Genomic DNA, 20,349 nt, shown 5'->3' with positions numbered 1-20,349 from the left:
GTGCGCAGGGTTCTAAACAAAACAAACCCACGAAAAGCAGCAGGGCCAGATAACATCCCAGGACGTGCACTTCGGGTTTGCTCATCAGAGCTAGCTGATGTGCTTGCTGACATATTTAACCTGTCGCTTGCACAAGCATCTGTACCGACCTGCTTTAAGTCCACCACCATAGTGCCCGTACCCAAGAAGAGCAACGTGACCTGCTTGAATGACTATCGCCCTATAGCACTCACTCCTATTGTTATGAAGTGCTTTGAAAGACTAGTCATGACCCACATCAAAAAGAGCATCCCGGCGGCAACTGTGGACCCTCTACAGTTTGCATATCGCCAGAACCGGTCCACGGATGATGCAGTCAACACTGCCATCCACACAGCCCTTTCTCACCTACAGGGCCAGGACACATACGTCAGAATGCTATTTATAGACTATAGCTCTGCTTTTAATACAGTCAGCCCCCACAAACTCACAAATAAGCTCCTCACACTTGGCCTGTCTCCCTCCCTCTGTAACTGGGTGTTTAACTTTCTCACAGGCAGACCCCAGTCAGTCAGAGTCCACAATCGCACATCCAGCTCAAGAATTGTGAGCACTGGGACCCCACAGGGGTGTGTGCTGAGTCCACTCCTCTACACGCTCTTCACCTACGATTGCGTGGCCTCCCAGAACAACACCAGCATCATTAAATTTGCGGATGACACTACAGTCATCGGACTGATCACTGGTGGTGTTGAAACATCATACAGAAGAGAGGTGGAGGACCTCATAGCTTGGTGTCGTGATAACAATCTCCTTCTCAATACAGATAAGACTAAAGAGATGATCATCGACCCAAGAACAAGGGAAAAGGAGCCGCATAGACCCCTGTTTATTGGTGAGACTGAGGTGGAGAGGGTGAAAACCTTCAAGTTCCTTCACTAGTGTGGTTCTCTAAGCCCAAACAGTACCAGTGTCACAGGACAACTTGAATGCACTTCAGACAAGTCAAGGGGGTGCAGGAAGGGGTGTTGCCTGGCAACAGTAGCAGTAATGTGTTTGACAAGCATCACAAGCCTCAAATGGTCAAGGGGTCAATTAGAGGGCAGCCATGGTGAAGTCCTAATGACGGACATCACTTTTACACATTCACACGATTATCTTTACAAAGCATTATTTGGCAGGAAGTGTCATATACACACGTTATTTGAAATCAAGTAACATGAACCCTTTTGCCGTATACGGTACTCGTATTCTAATGTACAACACTTTTTATGTCCAAGGGATTAGAAAAAGTCACTTTATGGGGATAAAAGGGAGTTACAAACATTTACTGCTTAATAAATTTTATTACTGACAGGTTCCATGGTTTGAGCTTTAGTTCATTAGTTCACTGTATCAGTAAAATAGTGTGCATATAAAAAACGCTATACGTGCATGTTGATTTACTATTAGAGTAGTAAACCTTCTGAAGGAAGTATTGCAGAAACACAGACGAATCCGCGAGAGTCAGGTGACACATAGGTGGAGCTCGGATAATGTCAACATTCAAGTCAGTCTGGTGTGAAGAGAGTTAAAATGTCTTAAATTAAAAAGCGCAAGGTATTGTAATTGTCAGGAATTGTGCAAGGCATCACCAGTCCCTTTCACAAGGCTGTCTGTATGGTATCCCCAAAAGATGAAAAACATCGTTCTCTGTAAGCGTAGGCACAGGAGTGCCGGCATGCACCTTGGCGCTACCTTGACGTACTACACTTTTATTAAGTGAATGCTCTGACAAGCTCATATGTTTTGTTTTCGCCAGGGCCCTCATTGAGCGATTAAAGTGTGCAGAGCCTGTAAAATACATGAGAGCACAGGCAAACTCCTTGTAGGGCACCACAATGACATCCAGCCTACGATGGCGTTGCTGTGGTCCTGGCAGACGACACACGCCCATGTATTTCTTCTGCTCTCCGTTCTCCTCGTGGCTCACCAGGTCATCCGTCAAAAAGCCTAGGCGGAACACTTCAACATGATTTCAGTGGATTTGGTTGGGTGAGAAAACTTGTGACGGAGCTTACCACTGTCATGGAGGCTCTGAAGCACTTTGCTGAAAATACCCCTGTGGGACTTTCCATCAGGGTGTGATATTAGAACATCAACATCTCCACATGTGGTCTTTCCTCTGCGGTAGGAGCCACATGCCATTGCCACCAGGCCGGAATCTATTTCCAGGGCAGCGTCACTCACCTGAACGTAGACAAAAATACAAAGGAAAGAAAAGAAAAACCATAGTTACTGTATCTACATGGACAAAAGTAATAAGATACATTTCCCTGAGGTTTCCATATTACTTTTCGCGGTTACGAACGTCCATCCAACCATCCATCCATCTTCTATGCCGGTTATCCTCACTAGGGTCGCGGGTATGCTGGAGCCTATCCCAGCTGACTTCGGGCGAGACTGCTTTGTTCTATTAAACTATTTTGTATTTCCACGCTACAATTTTTTAATCCAAAAATATTAGAAAAAGTGGTCTATGCTCAACAACAAAGCTTGAGCGGGAGGGGAAGGACATCGAGTGTGGACTTAACTTGCCGTCTGCCCAACACACAGCTACATATCTAGATATCTGCTTGTAATATCTGCTGGACAACAGTGCGGCATAAAGCCCAAGCTTGCGTGGGGGAATTCCACCCACAATAAAGACTACCAGGTACAGTATGCCGATGTTCTGGGTGGTGTTTCATGCCCAATTCCATCAATAGGCCCAGGCAGATGGGTGGTCTGCAGAAGAAATGGTCCTTATATTATGAAACTTATCGATTGAGGGTTGAATTACAGCACCTGGACTCACATAATGTTTAACTACCAGTTTACTTCTCATCCAGGTCCATGTACAAACGCTCTGATTCTTCTTCCAAATATACCATGTACTCAAAACTGTGACACATTTTGAAAATATATATTTTTTTAATTTTGGAATTTGTGGATAAACACGTATTGTTGCTGAACTTGTCATGAAATTTGTTTTGCGCTGGCACACCGTGTTATTTTGCACTACCTCAAATTCAAACAGCACTTTAATGTCTTTTGCTACCTGGGGCACAGCTTACATTCTTGGAGCACAAAGAGGGGGCAGGATATAATACTTGCAACAAATTCAACAGTTAGCACCCTCTAGGCAGTCCGTTTATATTAAAATGTAAAATATGTCATTATTTATTTAGAGAGATATTTCAGAAGTTTACATGAAAACATTTCTGCAATTTGTATCGCCACTTGTCATTGAAAGGTGATGTGGGTCCTGCAGCCAAACCAGTTGAGAACCACCGATCTAGCAGACCCGTTATGAGCTCACGAGGTTGTGCACAAAAAGGGTGTCTATCTGCTGTAAGCTAAATACCGAGAGGTCAACCTGTTAAATCGTCACATGACATTGGCACATGCTACAGTCATCTATCTCACATGCAGTTACTGGCAGCTATAGAAAGAAAAAATATTGAAAAACTACAAAAAAAATTGTGAAAAGAGTTCCTTCCCCCCTTTGAGTTGCTTTGTTTTGTGGCCAGCTTTTCACATTAGCAAGACAAGCTGGTCATTTTTTCCAAACTTGAGCCTTGAGATGTTTGGGAGACTGAATGCTAATTGCTGGGGACAAATAAAAGCAACATACCACTTTTTCAATGGCTGCAGCTTCTTCCCTCGGCATTCTGTCCAGAAAATCATCATAGTGCTTGAGTCCTATCTTCTGAGTGTTGCTCAAGTGGGCTTTTGTGCGGATGTCCTCCAATGTGCGGAATCCCTAGCAAATTGAAAACACATAAAACACTAAACAAACGCTTCCTTCCACAGGTCAAACATACAGTGGTGTGAAAAAGTGTTTGCCCCCTTCCTGATTTATTATTATTATTTTTTTTTTGCACATTTGTCACACTTAAATGTTTCAGATCATCAAACAAATTGAAATATTACTCAATGACAACACAACTGAAAACTTCATGCAGTTTTTAAATGACACTTTTTATTATTAAGGGAGAAAAAAAATCCAAAGCTACATGGCCCTGTATGAAAAAGTGATTGCCCCCTAAACCTACAGTAATAACTGGTTGGGCCACCCTTAGCAGCAACAACTGGCAATCAAGCGTTTGTGATAACTTGCAATGAGTCTCTTACAGCGCTGGGGAGGAATTTTGGCCCATTCATCTTTGCAAAATTTTTGTCATTGAGCCACATTGAAGGGTTTTCCAGCATGAAGCGTCATGAAGGTAATGGAACAGTATCTCAATAGGATTCAGGTCAGGACCTTGACTACGCCACTCCAAAGTCTTCAGCCATTCAGAGGTGGACTTGCTGGTGTGTTTTGGATCATTGTCCTGCTGCAGAACCCAAGTTGGTTTCAGCTTGAGGTCACCAACAGATGTCCGGACATTCTCCTTCAGCAGAATTCATGCTTCCATTTATCACAGCAAGTCTTCCAGGTCCTGAAGCAGCAAAACAACCCCAGACCATCACACTACCACCAAGCATTTTACTGTTGCTATGATGTTCTTTTTCTGAAAAGCGGCGTTACTTTTACACCAGATGTAATGGGACACACATCTTCCAAAAAGTTCAACTTTTGTCTCGTCAGACCATACAGTATTTTCCCAAAAGTCTTCGGGATCATCAAGATCATCAAAATGTTGTTTTTGTTCAGCAGTGGTTTGGGTCTTGAAACATTTAAGTGTGACAAACAAGCAAAAAATAAGAAACCAGGAAGGGGGCAAATACTTTTTCACACCACTGTATGTTCTAAAGTGCTTGCAGGTGTGAATGATTTAGTAATTTATGTGCCAGTCCTGCGCATGGCAGATGATCAGTCCGTGTTTCTCACTCCGTGTCAGCCGGGATAAGCTCCAGTCCGCAGTGAACCCGAAAAGGATTAAAGGTATAGAGTCTGAATCAATGGAGAACAGATGTTTTACCTGTTGATACCACAGTTGTGCTGTCTTTGCTCCTGCACCCCAAATGTTTGTGAAAAGCTCCAATACTGGCACAGCCTCCCCAATGTGATCTAGCTTGCGCAGGTGACCACTTTCCATAATTTCATCTATTTTGTCGGCCATGCGCTTGCCAATCCCTGGGATAAGACATGCCTCCTGAAACAAAAGAAAAGGAAGAAAGTTACTCCTATGCAATATACTGTAAGACCTAACCAGCAATGGCGTAAGTACCTGAAAGTTGTAAGAAAATGGTAGATAAAAAACAATGTATACAGTATGAGGGAAGTACAGTAAAGTGAAGTAGTGAACAGAGGAGTTTGGGGGAGAGAGTGATAAGTACGTAATGAGGTTATCGTGCTGTTCGTCACGTGACACTAGACCCAGAGGCAGATTTTAGCAATTGTGTCTTCTTCCTCATATTTGTCTGCCTGCCTATCTACCAGATCCAGCTAATTATATGATTCATCTTTAATAATGACATAAAATTCAGTGAGTTCTAAAAAGTTTCATGACTTAAAGAAAATCTATTTCATATTAAAGAACTAAATACAAAATGTGAGTGGTGGTTACGCATTTCTGTATTTGTGATGAAACATTGAACTTGTTCCCAGGTAAGGGTTTCCATCCCACTAACAAACCTATGACTACGACACAATTCTATCCACTGCGTCTGCATTCGATCACCTGATGCGATGTCACCGTCTTGTGATAGCTCTTCAGTGCATTAACAGCTTTGGAGTAGCCCAGCGCCCTCCACTTGTCCCCCTGGTGTGTGTAGGCCTTGGCCAGCAGCTCCAGTTTGTCTGTGATGTGTTTGTTGAAGTTATTACTCTTGGACTGAGAAGACTGCGCACAGACCCACTTCCCCGAGATCGCCGTATGAGTGGCAGTTTCGTGACCAGGATCTAGGCTGGGTCCGGGAGTCTCGTCTTTGGGGTGCTGGCCAGTCATGAGAGCTTCCAGGTGACTCTGAGAGACACCGTCGTCTTCTCCTCGCACATCTCCTTTGCTGTCTTCTCCGCTCTGAAAACAGATGGCAATATAAGGTGACGCTGACATGGTTTCCACTGTTCCTTATGACAGTTCAATGCTTACATCCCAACCTTATTGATCCAAGGCGCATATTTTACATTAGAAAAAGCCAAGGCAAGCACGCCTGACTTAATTCTATTGTATGAATGGAAACAGGTGGATACAAGTTACGTTAATCGTGTACATTCTGTCATCTCGTGGAGGAGCATTTAATTGTTCCCTGGAAATTGTCGGACCAATAAGTAAAATTGGATAATTTCCCACACACACACCTGATGATCTCTCATGGCACACTAATGTGCCGTCACACACTGACACAATTGACCTTGACAATGACAAATTTCATTAATGATATTCAAAATATTATGGCTTTTCTACAAATTAATAGTCACCAACCGTGTCTATTTTCTCTTCTTCCTTGATTTGATCACACTTTACAGCATTTTCAGTCGTGGGTTTGTCATTCAACAAATGGGCATTATTTTCTTGTGGAGTACCAGGATCCCTAAAAATCAAGAAGTAACAACAGCAACAGGCAATCAATCATAGACACACAGTAACACAGAGGGCATCTTAGATGGCTCTCTGCAACACTGACAACTGCTATACCTCAAGTACAAGTGGAGCATCTGCATCATAAGGCTAGGCCTGTCACGATAACTCATTTTGCTGGACGTTAATTGTCTGGCAAATTATTGCCGAAAAACGAGTACACCTTATCAGAAGCAATAAACTTGAATTTCTCAAGATTATTTAACACTGCAATTGGAATGTCAAGAGTTTTTAAATCAAATAAATTAAACAACGTTGTAATGACAACGCTAACGGGGCTAACCAGCCCAGCAGTCAGCTATAAGCTCAGCGCCTGAGTGTAAATCCATGCGGGCCACGTGCGTGTCTCTTGCGATTTTCCCCATTTTTGTAAGTAGCCAGCACGTAGGAGCATGCACATCAGGATGTAACTCCCCCTTAAGGCTAATACATGTAACCTGAGAGGCAAATACATGTAAACCTGAGTTTTTACCACATCAGAAAAACAATGACTACTCATTTACCTCTTTGGTAAAACAATGCTGTAGCTTGATTCATCCAAGAGTTGTTTCTCACTGATACAGCCGCTTAGCCAACTGCATTTCACTAGATGGACTCCAGAGGGCATTACATCCACCTTGAGGAGCCGAAGAGCTCTGTCGCACTCCATGTTGTCATCAACAACAACATGCGTGACACCTGCACACAACGACCTCTCTGTCTGGCCTCCATTCTGCTGAATTTGCCTTTGGAAGATTTGACATCTGGCATTTCCGATTCCAGAAGGTAGGATGTAGATTGAGGTGCTTCTAAATGTATTTCCTAAGAAGAAAGAAAAGGACAGCAAAGCAACATCATCATTAACATCACCAGGCCTTTGTTTATAATGTACTGTACCCATAATATTACTAGTACTACCCTCTTATACGATCCTTTGATTAAATTATATATGCAGCACACAAATAAACTAATACAATACCAACCTGTCACATCAAATTCATCAGGTTTCTTCTTTACAGGAGGAGAATCCTTTTCCTTAGAAACTTGGGCCCTTTTAACTTTGGGGAAAGCTTTCATAATCCCATGACAAGGTTCCATCTTCCAAGTTAAAGGGGCGAGCCAGGGGCCTAGCAAGTGAAGATTAATTACTGAATGATACTTTTACACCAACTGTATATCCCCAACTGCTTTAGCATGTGATGCGTTCCATCCGCCCATCCATCCACTTTCTATGCCACTTGTCCTCACTTGGGATGCGGGGGTATGCTGGAGCCTATCCCAGATGACTTTTGGGCAAGAGGCAGGGTACGCCCTGGACGGGTTGCCAGCCAATCACAGGGCACATAGACAAACAAACATCCACACTCAAATTCATGCCAATGGGTAATTTAGATTCTCCAATTAATGTGATGCTTTCATACTAGAAAACTAGCCGAGTTCAAGTATTCAGCTTTAACCAGTTTTGTTTCAGAATTGTTTGTAAAATTACTCACAAGTACTACTGTACCATACACTGGCAATATTAAGTAACTGAATGGTTGTGAGGTCACTCTGGTCACTCTCAGGCTACCCCACTGGCAGTGACGGATCAGAAATTTTTCATTGGGGTGACCAAGGTTATAAAGGCAATAAATTCATACCTGAATTGTCTAGATGGCCAGTGGGGTGGCCGGAGAGTGGCCACGGGTGGCCACTGCTGTTGGAGCGTCTATTAGAGCAATTACAGTAATAGCTGAGCAGTGTTCCGAGGACATGTTTTCAATGTATAGTTTCTGGATTGTGCTCCGCATCATGGCAGCCAAATCAGCGCAGGGCATAATACGGAAGTGGATGCCGATCGACACACCTGTTTTAACTCTAGACTCCTTGGTTTACATGCCCAATCATGCTGCTACAGAGCGGTTCCATTATTAACAGATTTATGTGAGCTTCAGAATTTATGTCAAAGTCAACATAGTGAGAAAACTTGACCGAAACCGCCCAAAGCTCCTCCACACGGACTGTTGTGTGCTGCAGTGAAATGCGTCCAAGCGGAAACGGCGGTGAGACTGAACTATTGTTCTGCACCATAGAGCCCCGTTTGTCAAGATTGTCCCCCAGCCGTGGGGGTGGTCACCCTCCGGCCTTAGCTTAATTTCAGGTATCAACTTATTGCCACCCCTATATGAGTAATGGTCTCACCTTGGCCACCCCAATGAAGCATTTCACATTCCGCTGTTTGCATATAGGCTGTCATTCGCCCTTTCGTTGATATAATCTGATATAGATAATGAGCAAAGTGCTGTCCTTAAAATATACGTTTGTAGGAACAAATTGTCATTTTTGTAGACAGCAGTAGTTTGCCCATTTTAAAAGTATAACAATCTGCATTGGCCAACAACGTCTACGTTACGGTTACAGACAAAAATCAATCAATCAATCAATCAAAGTTTATTTATATAGCGCTTTACAATAGCCCACGGGCTCCCAAAGTGCTTCACAATAAGACAAAACATAAGAACACAGCATAAAACATAAACACAAAGTAAACACAGAATAAAAACTCTATAAGAAAATGCTTCAGTGCTGCAGAGTGCTAAAAGCCTTTAAAGTACATAAAATGGGAGTCAACAAGAACTAAAAATGCATAAAATACAAGACCGCCCTAGTCGGTGTTGAACGCCTGTCTAAAAAAATGAGTTTTCAATTTCGATTTAAAAAGGCCGACTTCAGTAGTGGTGCGAATGTCAGTGGGCAGTTTGTTCCACAGTCTGGGAGCAGCGACGGAGAAACAGCGTTCGCCCCACTGTTTGTATTTTGCCCGTGGGACTTCTAACAGAAGCTGTCCCGAGGAACGGAGGGCCCTGCCGTGATTACGGATAGTTAAAAGCTCCGACAAGTACGACGGAGCAAGGCCGTTAATGGCATTAAAAACAAATACTAAAATTTTAAAATCGATTCTAAAACGAACTGGAAGCCAGTGGAGTGATGACAGCACCGGGGTGATGTGCTCACGTCTGGGCGTGTTTGTTAAAAACCGGGCAGCAGCATTCTGGACCAACTGCAGACGCGAAATTGAGGTCTGGCTCAGGCCAACGTAAAGTGCGTTGCAGTAGTCCAGTCTTGTGCTGATGAAAGCATGGATCGCTTTCTCAAGATCCTGCTGACCTAAAAAAGGCTTCACTTTAGCCAGAAGACGGAGCTGAAAGAAGCTCGTCCTAATGACAGAGCTAATCTGTTTGTCGAATTTGAGTCCACTATCGAATATGACCCCAAGATTTTTGACATCAGGTTTAAAAAAGGGGGCCAGAGAGACGAAATTCGCTGTAACCAGATAGAGCAGAATCATTTTCGCTGTATTCCTTCATTTTGACATTTGTATAGGCGTGTAACGAAAAAGTAAATATTTTAGCCGCTTTAAATGTTATTTAGCGAAACTTTGTTTCTTACCCGCTTCCAAACGGAACCAAACAAACGCTGTAACAACCGGAAGACCATCTATGCGGAAAAAAAATCACAAACAATTACTTCCGGGTCATTATTTTTCCATTTAGTTTTATTTTCGAAAGATAATTGTTAATACCTTGCATAAGTAAGTCTACTATAATATCCAACCTCGTAGTTAGATAATTTTAAATAATTAAATGTATTTTACGTATGCAGTACAGTTGTACAGAGCAATCTTGCTTAAATCGTGTCAAACATTGTAACGACCTTATGGCAGAGAGGACAGGTCTAGATCATGTTTACGATTCTTTTTTTTCTTTTCGTGTGGTGACAGAGAACATTTTGATGAGTTAAGCGGCGTCAGATAACGTATGTTGGCACTGAGATACAAAAGACACATCTCTACAGGATATGCAACATTTTTTTTTAGAAAAGTAAGAATATAGTTTTCCCGTGCCTATTACAAAAGCGAAGCTTTAAGTAGTTAGTTTTCGGTCCGTTGCCATGGTTACGATTTGATTCCGGAAGTGGCTCTGCACAACACAAATATGTCCGTGCAAAGCTGGGTCGACGTCCTAAAATCATCAAAGAAAACGGCTTTGATTCACGATGGTGAGTACAATGAATTGAAGCTAAGTTTTAGTAGCACTGCATTTGGGATTTATCTTTATTCGTTTGATCAGAGATGTATTGTATGTAACTTACTACCACCGACTCCCAATGTTAGCAGACGTAAATGTGAACAAGGGGGTAACGGGTGGGACACAAACCCCTTTTTGCATATCATACGCTCTCGGTAAGAGAACAAATAAACAAGAACCACTCGAAATATTAAAATGGTTAGACAATACATGACTTTTCTACAGCTGTTTGCTGATGAAAGCAGACAAGTACGTAAGTAAAATACATCAAATGCAATAAAAACAAACAAACACAGTCCCCATGTACTTGTTGTATCATAAATGCTTGTGTATCAGTATTGTGCAATCAGCATAAACGTTAGGTGCATGGTCAAAATGTGCAATTGTTGAATAAATGCAGCACACAAGTTGTAAGCAGGTGTAACACATGCTCACAAATATATACACTGTGTCTACATACATAGCTCACAAATACACAAGACTAACTTTTATAAACATAAATACACAACGTTTGCACACATATATACTATTTGTGAACAAATACTGCACTGTAAGTCTGATGGGTGAAGAAATTAAATGCCAGGTGACTATGCTGATGATTAATGGTACCCAGTGCTAAAATTACCATGCTCATTTGCATCCCACTTTTAATGTTTACCTATTCCAAACCTCAGGAAAACGGAAAGTCCACTACCTCTTTGCGGATGGAAAAGAAATGGCAGAAGAGTATGACTTGAGAACAGATGAACTGCTTGGTAAGTTGTGGGTAATACATTTATTTTGTATATGGTTTATGTTTATGTTTATGGTACTTGTGGTGCTTTGCAGTACGAAAGTGGCGTCACAAAAGCACGCTTGGAGCACAGGGCGGATGGCAGGAAGAAGTCGGAGAGCCACGTGTTGGTCCTGTCACCTGTTTGGATGCTGAGATGATAAAAGAGAACTGTTCCAATGTACGTTTTTTTTTTTGTTGTTTTTTTTAAATATCTCCATGTCTTAGAGTCCAATGCTAATAGTTGGGTACATATAACTTTACTCACACACACACACGCGTACTGTACTATATATGTGTATTATATTTATGCACATTTGCACACACTGATTCTAAAGAGACATTCATTTTGTGTCCACAGCCTGTCTTTCTGCGGAAAGATACAAAGACCAGTTTTCAGTGGAGAATCCGGAACCTTCCCCACCCAAAAGATGTCTTTGATGTTTCAGTGCAGCCATCTGAGAGATGTATTGTCATCAAAACGTCAAATAAAAAGTAATTAGTCACACCTTTTCACTTTACTCATCACTCCAATTGAATTGAAAAGACATGAGCTGCACCAAGGTTGCAATGACGGTGTGTTTCCTATAGATGGCACTGTTTGCTCTACATTTGTCTTCTCTTTATGTACTACCAGGTATTACAAGAAGTTTGCTATTCCTGATCTGGATCGGAGTCAACTGCCGTTGGACAGCTCTGCCTTAAGCTTCACTCATGCCAATAACACTTTAATAGTGAGCGTAAGTGGACACAAAATGCATATTCTTTGTTGTCAGGGAGAGAAGGTGCTTCTGTCTTGAAGGAAGCGGGAGTTTGTAATGATGTAATCTTCCTCTTTCTCTTTGGCCCCCTTTCTGTCTTCTCTTTGGACAAGAAGAGAAGTCTTACTCCGTGTGAGCTGTGATTATGTCTACTGAATTGCTCTCGTTACCTTGGTTTTATACAAAAAGCTGACTTCTTTCTTCAGCTCAGAAGATGGTTGTGCAACAGGTGTCGCTTGCCCCACTATGACTATGTGGCTGGTTTCTATTGCTTCAATTTTATGGTGTTTCTATGGTGTTTCATTCAAAAATGCATAACTATAAAGTGCGGGCAGCACGGTGGCCTTGTCTATACGTGCCCTGCGATTGACTGGCGACGAGTCCAGGGTGTACCCGAAGTCAGCTAGGATAGGCTCCAGCATACCCGCGAGTGAGGATATGCAATACAAGATGGATGGATGGATGGATGGATGGATAACTATAAGGTGCATCTAGAAATGATCATGACAGTTGCATGGAGTTCAAGCGGTTCTTACGTACTGACGTACGTGCTAGCTACGTGCAAAAATGGGGAAAATCGCAAAGCCGCTGACAGTGTGCAAAAATTGGGATGCAAATTATTTTCTTTGTGCACGCAGGAAAACCTTGCACGCAGCCAGGTCACAAGGGCAAGGCAGAGGAGGAGAGTTTGTGTAAAAGTACATTGCCCGGCCACGGCAGCGGCCACGGCAGCGGCTCCTGCAGCGGCGGGCGACTCCTCCAGCTGTACACTCCGGTTCTCCTGGTCACGATAGCCGTACGTGTCGTAGAAAGCCAGTACGCCCATCTTGCAACTGAAATGAGTGGGCTGCATGAGCCTCGTACGACGCCCACACACGTACGTCCCCAGTGAGTGAAATGTACGACAGCCTAGCATGCACGAGTTGCACGTTGCGCTCACAATCTAAAAGCTACCAAGGGAAGGTGAGCGGCAGGCACGTGGGTGTCACGAATCACTTGCTCCATAAGTACGACACACTTGCAACCCCTCTGCAGTGGCGGAGCCAGAGGTGTTTCATTGGGGTGGCCAAGGTGAGACCATTACTCACATGGGGTGGCAATAAGTTAATACCTGAATTGCCTAAATGGCCAGTGGGGTGGCCGCAGCTCCTCCGTGTCTATTAGAGCAATTAATAGCTGACTAGTGTGCCGACGACAAGTTTTCAAGCATAGTTTCTGGGTTCTGCTCACCATCATGGTGCCCAAACCCACGCAGGGCTTAATATGGAACTCTAGACTCATTGGTTTACATGCCCACTCATGCTGCTACAAAGAGCTCCCATTACTAACAGATTTATGTGCCGAATCGCGCTTCAGAATTGAAGTCACAGTCAACATAGTGAGAAAATCTGACCGGAACCGACCAAAGTAATCATGAAAAACTGACCTACCGCTTGCAGTTCATGCAAAACACGCTGTTATTGACAGCTCCTCCACAAAATAGGCAGCTCTCTTCTGTTGTGTGCTGCAGTGAAATGCGTCCAAGTGGAAACGGTGGTTAGGCTGAACTCATGTTCGTCACCACAGAGCCGCGTGTGTCAAAATTGTCCCTCAGCCGTGGGGATGGCCACTGGGGTGGCGGGAGAGTGACCAAGGGTGGCCACCCCGCAGCTCCGCCACTGCCCCTCTGATACCTCACTTCCTCTACGTGCTGGCCACAGCCAACAAATTTCCCCAAAATTGTGCAGCCTGTGCCTTTGGAAAGACGTACGTCGGGACGTAAGGCCCGCTTTAGTTTTATTTAGAACAATGACGAAGGCCACAATGTGCCATGTGTCTTCATGTTCTTTGCCAATGAATCCATGAATCCAAGGATTAATTAAAATTGTTACAATGTTCACTTTTTTTTTCAGTCATTTGAATACTAGACAGAAAGTAATAATATTGTTGTCATTATGTTAAAATTGAACCTCTTAAGGACGCTTTAAACTGGTTTTAAGATAGAGTGGATTGTTCCAGTCGTGCTAGTATTCATTTTCTGTTCAAGAATGTAAGATTTGATCGTTTCAAATTAAAATATGTCTGATTTAATTTTCATTTCTGTAGAAACAGGTCTGAATTATGTAGGTTGAAATATGTTGGCATCTACTACAACTGGTGGCATAAAAAAAATAGCAGCACAAGGATTATAAAGGGATCCTTAGAAAATGTTTTCTCCTGTCAGGGATCCGTAGTCCCAATAAGATTGATAACCCCTGGATTAGAGCAGCCAGTAATGCGCAAGACAAAATCTGTTACAGAAAATGTTTTAACTCCCCGCACCCCTAGTGCACCTTGAAAGGATGCCAACGCGTGACCTGTCTGCTGTAATGAACACTCAGGCGACAATTTGATTCTTTTATCTCGATTGTCTACCTTTGCATGCATTTCAGTTTCTCTGCTGTTGTGTGACTGTTAACTTGCTAAATATTGTTAACATTTTATAGGCTCATTTTCTTAGTTTATGTTGAGGTTGTGTCATACAACGGAGTATTAGGGCCACATTGGAAAAAAAGATAAGCTGAGATTTCCAGAAGGAAGTCATAATCTGATCAGAATGAAGTCGTAAATTTACGAGAAAAAAAGGTGTAGATTTATGAGAGTAAAAGTCGTAAATTTACCAGAATAAAGTCATAAAATTACAAGAATAAAGTTGGAAATTTACGAGAAAAAAAGTTGTAAAATTACGAGAATAAAGTTGTACATTTACAAGAAGAAAGGTCGTACATTTATGAGAAAAAAGTTGTAAATTTACCAGAATAAAGTCGTAAATTTAAGAGAAAAAAGTTGTAAATTTACCAGAATAAAGTTGTAAATTTAAGAGAAAAAAAATTGTAAATTTACCAGAATAAAGTTGTAAATTTAAGGGAAAAGGAAGCTGGGATGTACTGTCCTAAATGACATCTTAAGTTATATGAAGGCATCTTTGTGTTGTTTTGGAGAAACAACAGTAGAAATTTGACTCAACTCTTATTGGATGACAAGAAAAGAACTAGGCTGAAGTTGGTTATTCTTTTGTCTCTTTTTAGTACAAGAAACCCAAAGAGATTTTAACCCTTGAGCAGAATCTGATGAAGGAGCTGAAGAAGTTGAAGGGAACTGGCGAAGGGGACGTTGACTGCAAAACTCAGTGAATCCTGACTTGGGGGCGGGGCCTGAGAGTACATCTGATCTGCATGTCAAGAAGGATCTCCTACACTCTTGATCAAAATTTTAAGACAAATTGCCTTAATAATATTTTGTCTTAATAAAAACTGAAGAATTGAAAATGGTAGTACTTGATGACAACGCATTCACCCATTCACTTAAACTACACTGACCAAAATACACTCATCAACATTTTAAGAGTTGAACAATTGCAAGAATGTGCTTTTTGCACTGTTGGATCTTAGGAGGATCTTAGTAGAGCTTGAAAATGCAAAAAGAAAAAATGGGAGTGACACAAAAAATGTGTAGAGTAACCAATTTATTGCAAAGAAGCATTAAAGTGAAATAAGCTCTTCATCAGATGATCAAAAGTTTAAGACCATAGCTAAAATAAATAAATAAATAAAAAGGAGTGAGTAATGAGTAGCTGCGTCATTCTTGTTAATCACCTAAAAAATGGGTTTGCTTTGATGCCATGCTCGATGCCAGTGTTTCCAGGAGGCTAGTGGGATTGTTGCTTCAGGTGGTGAAGATGGCTTCACGGAGGGCATCCACCGTCTGGAACTCATGTCTATTTTTGTAAATCCATCCCCAAATGAAGTGCAACGTTGTCCTGTTGAAAAAGCCAATCATTACCACACAGACGAGGGCCTTCAGTCATGAGGGATGCCCCCTGCAACATCTCCACACAGCCGGCTACCGTTTGACGCCCCCGCGCAACCTGAAGCTCCATTGTTCCATTGAAGGATCGTGATGGTGAAAACATCTCAGGTGGGATGTCCTCGTCGTGCCAGTCACGTTGGAAGCCATCAGGACCGTCAAGGGAGAATAAAACTTTCCTCCACCTTTCAATGTCCCATGTTTGGAGCTCTCCTGCAAATTCCAAACAGGCAATTTTGTGGCATTAAAAAAACGAGGCCTTTGAAGATGTTTTTTGTTCGTAAAACCTTCTCTGGCAGATGGCGTCTGATGGTTATTGGACTGCACTCGGCACCAGTAACAACCTTTATTTGGGCCAAGGATGGTCCCGTGTCTTGATGGACAGCCAGGGCCGGTGACATTTTTTTTTTCAACCACATGACTTTTTTGTTCCATGAGCCTCAGGATGTGTGAAGAAGTTTCAAATGACTGTCTTACTCCGTCCAAGCTCAGCAGCAATGGTGCTCTGCGAGAGGGAGGCCTTGCTTATGCGGCTCAACAATCCCACCGCCTTCAAAGAGAGAAAGCTCTGTTGCCTTTCAAGCGATCGTGACATGTGAATACACACATTCAGTCTACATTTTTGTCAACATTTTGGCTTTTAAAGGCTGTGCTCTTACACTTTTAATCAACTGACAGAACCTCCTTAAGATCCAACAGTGCAAAACATAAATTCTTGCAATTTTTCAACTCTTCAAATCTCGTCAAATGTTAATGAGTGTATTCCGGCCACTGTAGTTTAAGTCAGTGGGTGAAGGTTGTCATCAAGCACATTTCAGTTCTTCAGTTTTTATGAAAACTCTCCCGATGTTTAGTTTGAATAAAGATACTTTGTACAGTTTTTTCTGTCTGGATTTTCCCCCCCAGTGAAATAATTTTGTAAAAAGTGTAAAATGCTGATTTTTGCGTCAGAACAGTGTGTAGTCGGACCTCATGATACATGCTTTCTGCACTCGTCACTGTGCTTCTTGCCCAGCCTCCCTTCATTGATGTCCTTGTAAAGCACTCAAAACACACAATGCCCCATCCCTGTTCGTTCCGGGGTCACTGTTAGGAGCACGTCCCATTTGTGTTAACTGAATACCTTCATGTTCCTTGCGTGTCGCGGGCCACCCTGAAAGCCATTAGTGAAATTTTGGTGCTCAAACTGTTCCCCCGAGGCTTCATGAGGCTCGGCTTTGTGGTAAACATCATTGATGCAAATTTGGATTCTATGAGACTTAGTTCCAAATAGATGTCACACTATTGTTAACATCACACAAATATTTTGCCACAATTTCTGTCAGTGGCGTTCTGACGAGCAATTCGTGTGGTATCCAACGAGGAGTAATGCACTTTAATTTGGTGGGGAAACCCATTTTTCAGGTTATATAACCAACCTTTTTGATGCTCGATTTATGAATTGTACGACTAAGCCGTAACCACAACTGCTTTGAAATTAAAGCATAACTCTAGCAAAATAGTGTTCTCTACACAGCAAATTTGCTGTATGTCTGTTGTATTTTTGTGAAGGACTTCTATTGTTTTGTTCAAACTAAAACAATCCATGTGTTATTTTCGATACCGCGTGTCCTCATTAGGGTCACAGGTGAGCTGGAGCCTATCCCAGCTGCAGGGTACATACGCTCTGTACTGGTCACCAGTCAATCACACAACCATTTACACATATGGACACTTGGGGGTGTCCAAATTGCGGCCCGGCGGTCATTTGGTGTTTGCTGTTTTTTTTTTGTTGCCCCACAGCACATTAAAAAAATAGAATTGAACAGAAAAAATATATTTTACGACGCTCACCCTAACCCATAAAGTTGTGCTAAAGAAAAAAAATACATATTTTTTAAAGTCGTAAAAATTCTGAAAAACAAAACTAAGTTGTAATTTTTGTAAAATTAGGTTGGGGAAAAAGTTATAATATTTTGGGAATAATGTCATGATGTTATGAGAAGAAAATTTACAAAGATTATTTGAGATGAAAGTTGAACTATTTGGAAAATGAAAACGACAGCAAAAAAGGAAAAAAGAGCAAAGGTTAAACTAATAATAATGTGCTGTTTTCACTTACAGTAAATCACAAAGCTAAGATGCAGTTTTTTTTCCTTGAAATATATAAAACTTCTTAGCATGTCTACACGTGCTGATTTCCAGACTATCAAAGCGGCCCTTGCATCTTTTTGTTTTCCGGTACCCTGCCATCGGTGGAAAAAGTTTGGACACCCCTGATTTGGCGTCTCCGGTCTCCTAACATGCGTTTTCGCCACACACACACCTAGAATGCCACACACTGGTTCTCTAACAACGATTCAAACCCTCATTAAACATTTGAAAAAACGCGTTTTGAAAATAACACAGTATACCCTAAACCAAATTCCAAATTTGTGGATGAACAAGAATGCTTTGCAATGTGACAGTCATGCTGCTAAAAGAAAATAAGAAAAGCCTCATCCAGTCATGAATGCACTGCAGCGCTTTACTTTCAAGTCCTCGTGTGCCCTCATGCAGCTACACGAGCATTCACTCCAGGAAGTGTAGTGCTTTGAGAAATACCTCTTGCGTCTATCTTAGGGGACAAGATTATCCAGAAACTAAGTCTAAATAAACTCTCCAACTGGAGCACCGTCCCCCTAAATATCTGGAATAAAACAGCAAATCACAGAAACACACAATTTGGAGAAACAAGATTTTAGGTTATAGATACTTACAGCTAAGATCCTACTTTGAAAAACCCATTCAAATCACTGGGGGAGTACGAGCAAGCCTCGTAAACATTTTTGTTGATGTTATTCATGGAAAAACAATAAAAAAATGATTTGTAGAATTTATTCTTCCCTACAAGAAGAGAAAGGCCTCGTGACAATATAAGTAAAAAATAAAATGAACTGAGGAAGGTTGGACTAACATATGAAAAAGACAATATACTACATCTGGTTCCCTATGGGGGAGAGAATTTATATGAAAGAACAACCTGAGGTCTTCATCAGCCCCAGAATGAAGCAGCTCCAAGCTGACAAACCAGAGGGCGGGCGTTCAGCAGGCCATTGTCATATTTTCTGGAGCTGTCCCATCATTGTTACGTATTGGACAGGTGTTATTTCTGCAATCAAACAAATCATCAGAAGAGAGATAAACCCTACTTGGGAAACGTACCAGAGGAAGTTAGAAGAGGGGATATTTATTGCAGATATTATTGGCTGATAGTAAGAAAGCAATAACTAAAAAATGCTTGTCAAAAGAACCACCAACAATCGGTGAACGGGACAACATCATTCAGGACATTTACATTATGGAACAAAAGGCATTTTTGCTGAGCTACACCACAGATAAGGTGAAAAAATCGTGGAAATCCTATGATGAGGTCAAATGAGCAAGTTGTTCTTAATGCGGGGCATTGATACGTTCCTGCCACGAGCACAGAACGGACTACTATGGACTCAGAAATCAACACTCATTGGTGAAGGTTTAATGGCATTGAATGCCCCTTCATTATATATTACGGATCGAGGTCAACCTGGCCTGAGATCTGGCTGTTGGCTGACTGCCTCTCCAAAAGTTTTTGTATGACTGCTTTTGAAAAAAGTTGAATATGAGAGAATATGTTCGCTTTTCCCTCTCAGACAAATGTCCTCCCCTTCGAAGGCAGTAACACTGCGCCAGTTAGCTTAAGAGCTTCGTCTGGTTGTGCGGCCTTCAAACGTCACCTGAAGAAGTGGCGTATGTCCAAGCAGGTGTGTGAGCATGATGATGGCCAGGTGTAGCGTACCGTCCATGACAACCGGCAATGTATTCCAGTGTACTTACAGTGTGTATTCTGTAAGTGTCTCGTGTTGGGAGGGTCATGTGTGATATCATTGAATTTCAAGTTTTTATTATGTGTTCTATTATGTTTGCAGTGTCTTCATGCGTTTTAACTGTGTCTTAATGTGCTAAACATCAACCTGTCCAGGGACAACAGATGGAAATTAGCCTTAGGCTGGATCTGACATATTCACATATGGTGTATATGTTCATGAATATGTACTGTCCCCATCTTCAATACATAAATCAAATAAAACAAACTGATTCTTTACAGATTTTGCCACTTTTTCCTGTCTATAAAGCAAAAACACTTTGTTCCTTGTGTTTACTACTACATCTTGCAGCCATCCTGCTCCACTGTTTGACTGTCATTGACAGTTGCATAATAGACAGGCATCCTTACAGCGATGCGGTATTTTGATCATTGTTTGGGCTGTGAAGATGTGCTTTCCCAACAAATTGGCCATCCAACTCATGCACGACGGGAGCAGCCGGGTCTGGGTGTTGGGGGGCTTCTTCCTCCCCTGTCGTTTGGCCTCTGACGGTCATGCTCAACTGCTTCTGGGAAGAGGGCTCCTTTTTCTGCC

General features: G+C 42.0%; 2 protein-coding genes across 3 annotated transcripts; one reads left to right on the top strand and one right to left on the bottom strand.

Annotated features, from left to right (window-relative positions):
* Positions 1-836: 836 nt before the first annotated feature.
* poll (polymerase (DNA directed), lambda) lies at positions 837-9,976 on the bottom strand. The gene is made up of 9 exons (XM_054780183.1): positions 9,936-9,976; positions 7,490-7,633; positions 7,031-7,328; positions 6,372-6,480; positions 5,628-5,966; positions 4,926-5,099; positions 3,635-3,763; positions 2,040-2,208; positions 837-1,971 (listed from the first exon to the last, which is right to left on the bottom strand). Exons 2-9 carry the CDS (start codon positions 7,602-7,604, stop codon positions 1,610-1,612), a joined length of 1,695 nt encoding a protein of 564 aa, XP_054636158.1. The 5' UTR covers positions 7,605-7,633; positions 9,936-9,976; the 3' UTR covers positions 837-1,609.
* dpcd (deleted in primary ciliary dyskinesia homolog (mouse)) lies at positions 7,030-15,371 on the top strand. Of its 2 annotated transcripts, none has more exons than XM_054780186.1 (6): positions 7,030-7,292; positions 11,248-11,328; positions 11,402-11,526; positions 11,707-11,840; positions 11,983-12,085; positions 15,154-15,371. In XM_054780186.1, exons 2-6 carry the CDS (start codon positions 11,289-11,291, stop codon positions 15,256-15,258), a joined length of 507 nt encoding a protein of 168 aa, XP_054636161.1. In that variant the 5' UTR covers positions 7,030-7,292; positions 11,248-11,288; the 3' UTR covers positions 15,259-15,371. The 2 variants fall into 2 exon arrangements, with proteins under 2 accessions (XP_054636161.1, XP_054636160.1); XM_054780185.1 differs by lacking the exon at positions 7,030-7,292 and adding an exon at positions 10,067-10,544.
* Positions 15,372-20,349: the final 4,978 nt, after the last annotated feature.

This window comes from Dunckerocampus dactyliophorus, chromosome 6 (genome assembly GCF_027744805.1).
Source record: "Dunckerocampus dactyliophorus isolate RoL2022-P2 chromosome 6, RoL_Ddac_1.1, whole genome shotgun sequence".
NCBI classification, from domain to species: domain Eukaryota; kingdom Metazoa; phylum Chordata; class Actinopteri; order Syngnathiformes; family Syngnathidae; genus Dunckerocampus; species Dunckerocampus dactyliophorus.
This window is presented reverse-complemented; position numbering and strand designations above follow the sequence as displayed.

Excerpts from the sequence above, each read along its gene's own strand:
- poll (XM_054780183.1), bottom strand. The coding sequence starts at position 7,604 with ATGGAACCTTGTCATGGGATTATGAAAGCTTTCCCCAAAGTTAAAAGG. Across the intron at positions 6,481-7,030 it reads AGCATTGTTTTACCAAAGAG|GGATCCTGGTACTCCACAAG; the intron begins GTAAATGAGTAG and ends CTTGATTTTTAG. Across the intron at positions 3,764-4,925 it reads CACAACTGTGGTATCAACAG|GGATTCCGCACATTGGAGGA; the intron begins GTAAAACATCTG and ends TCAATTTGCTAG.
- dpcd (XM_054780185.1), top strand. The coding sequence starts at position 10,481 with ATGTCCGTGCAAAGCTGGGTCGACGTCCTAAAATCATCAAAGAAAACG. Across the intron at positions 10,545-11,247 it reads AACGGCTTTGATTCACGATG|GAAAACGGAAAGTCCACTAC; the intron begins GTGAGTACAATG and ends TCCAAACCTCAG. Across the intron at positions 11,329-11,401 it reads GAGAACAGATGAACTGCTTG|TACGAAAGTGGCGTCACAAA; the intron begins GTAAGTTGTGGG and ends GGTGCTTTGCAG.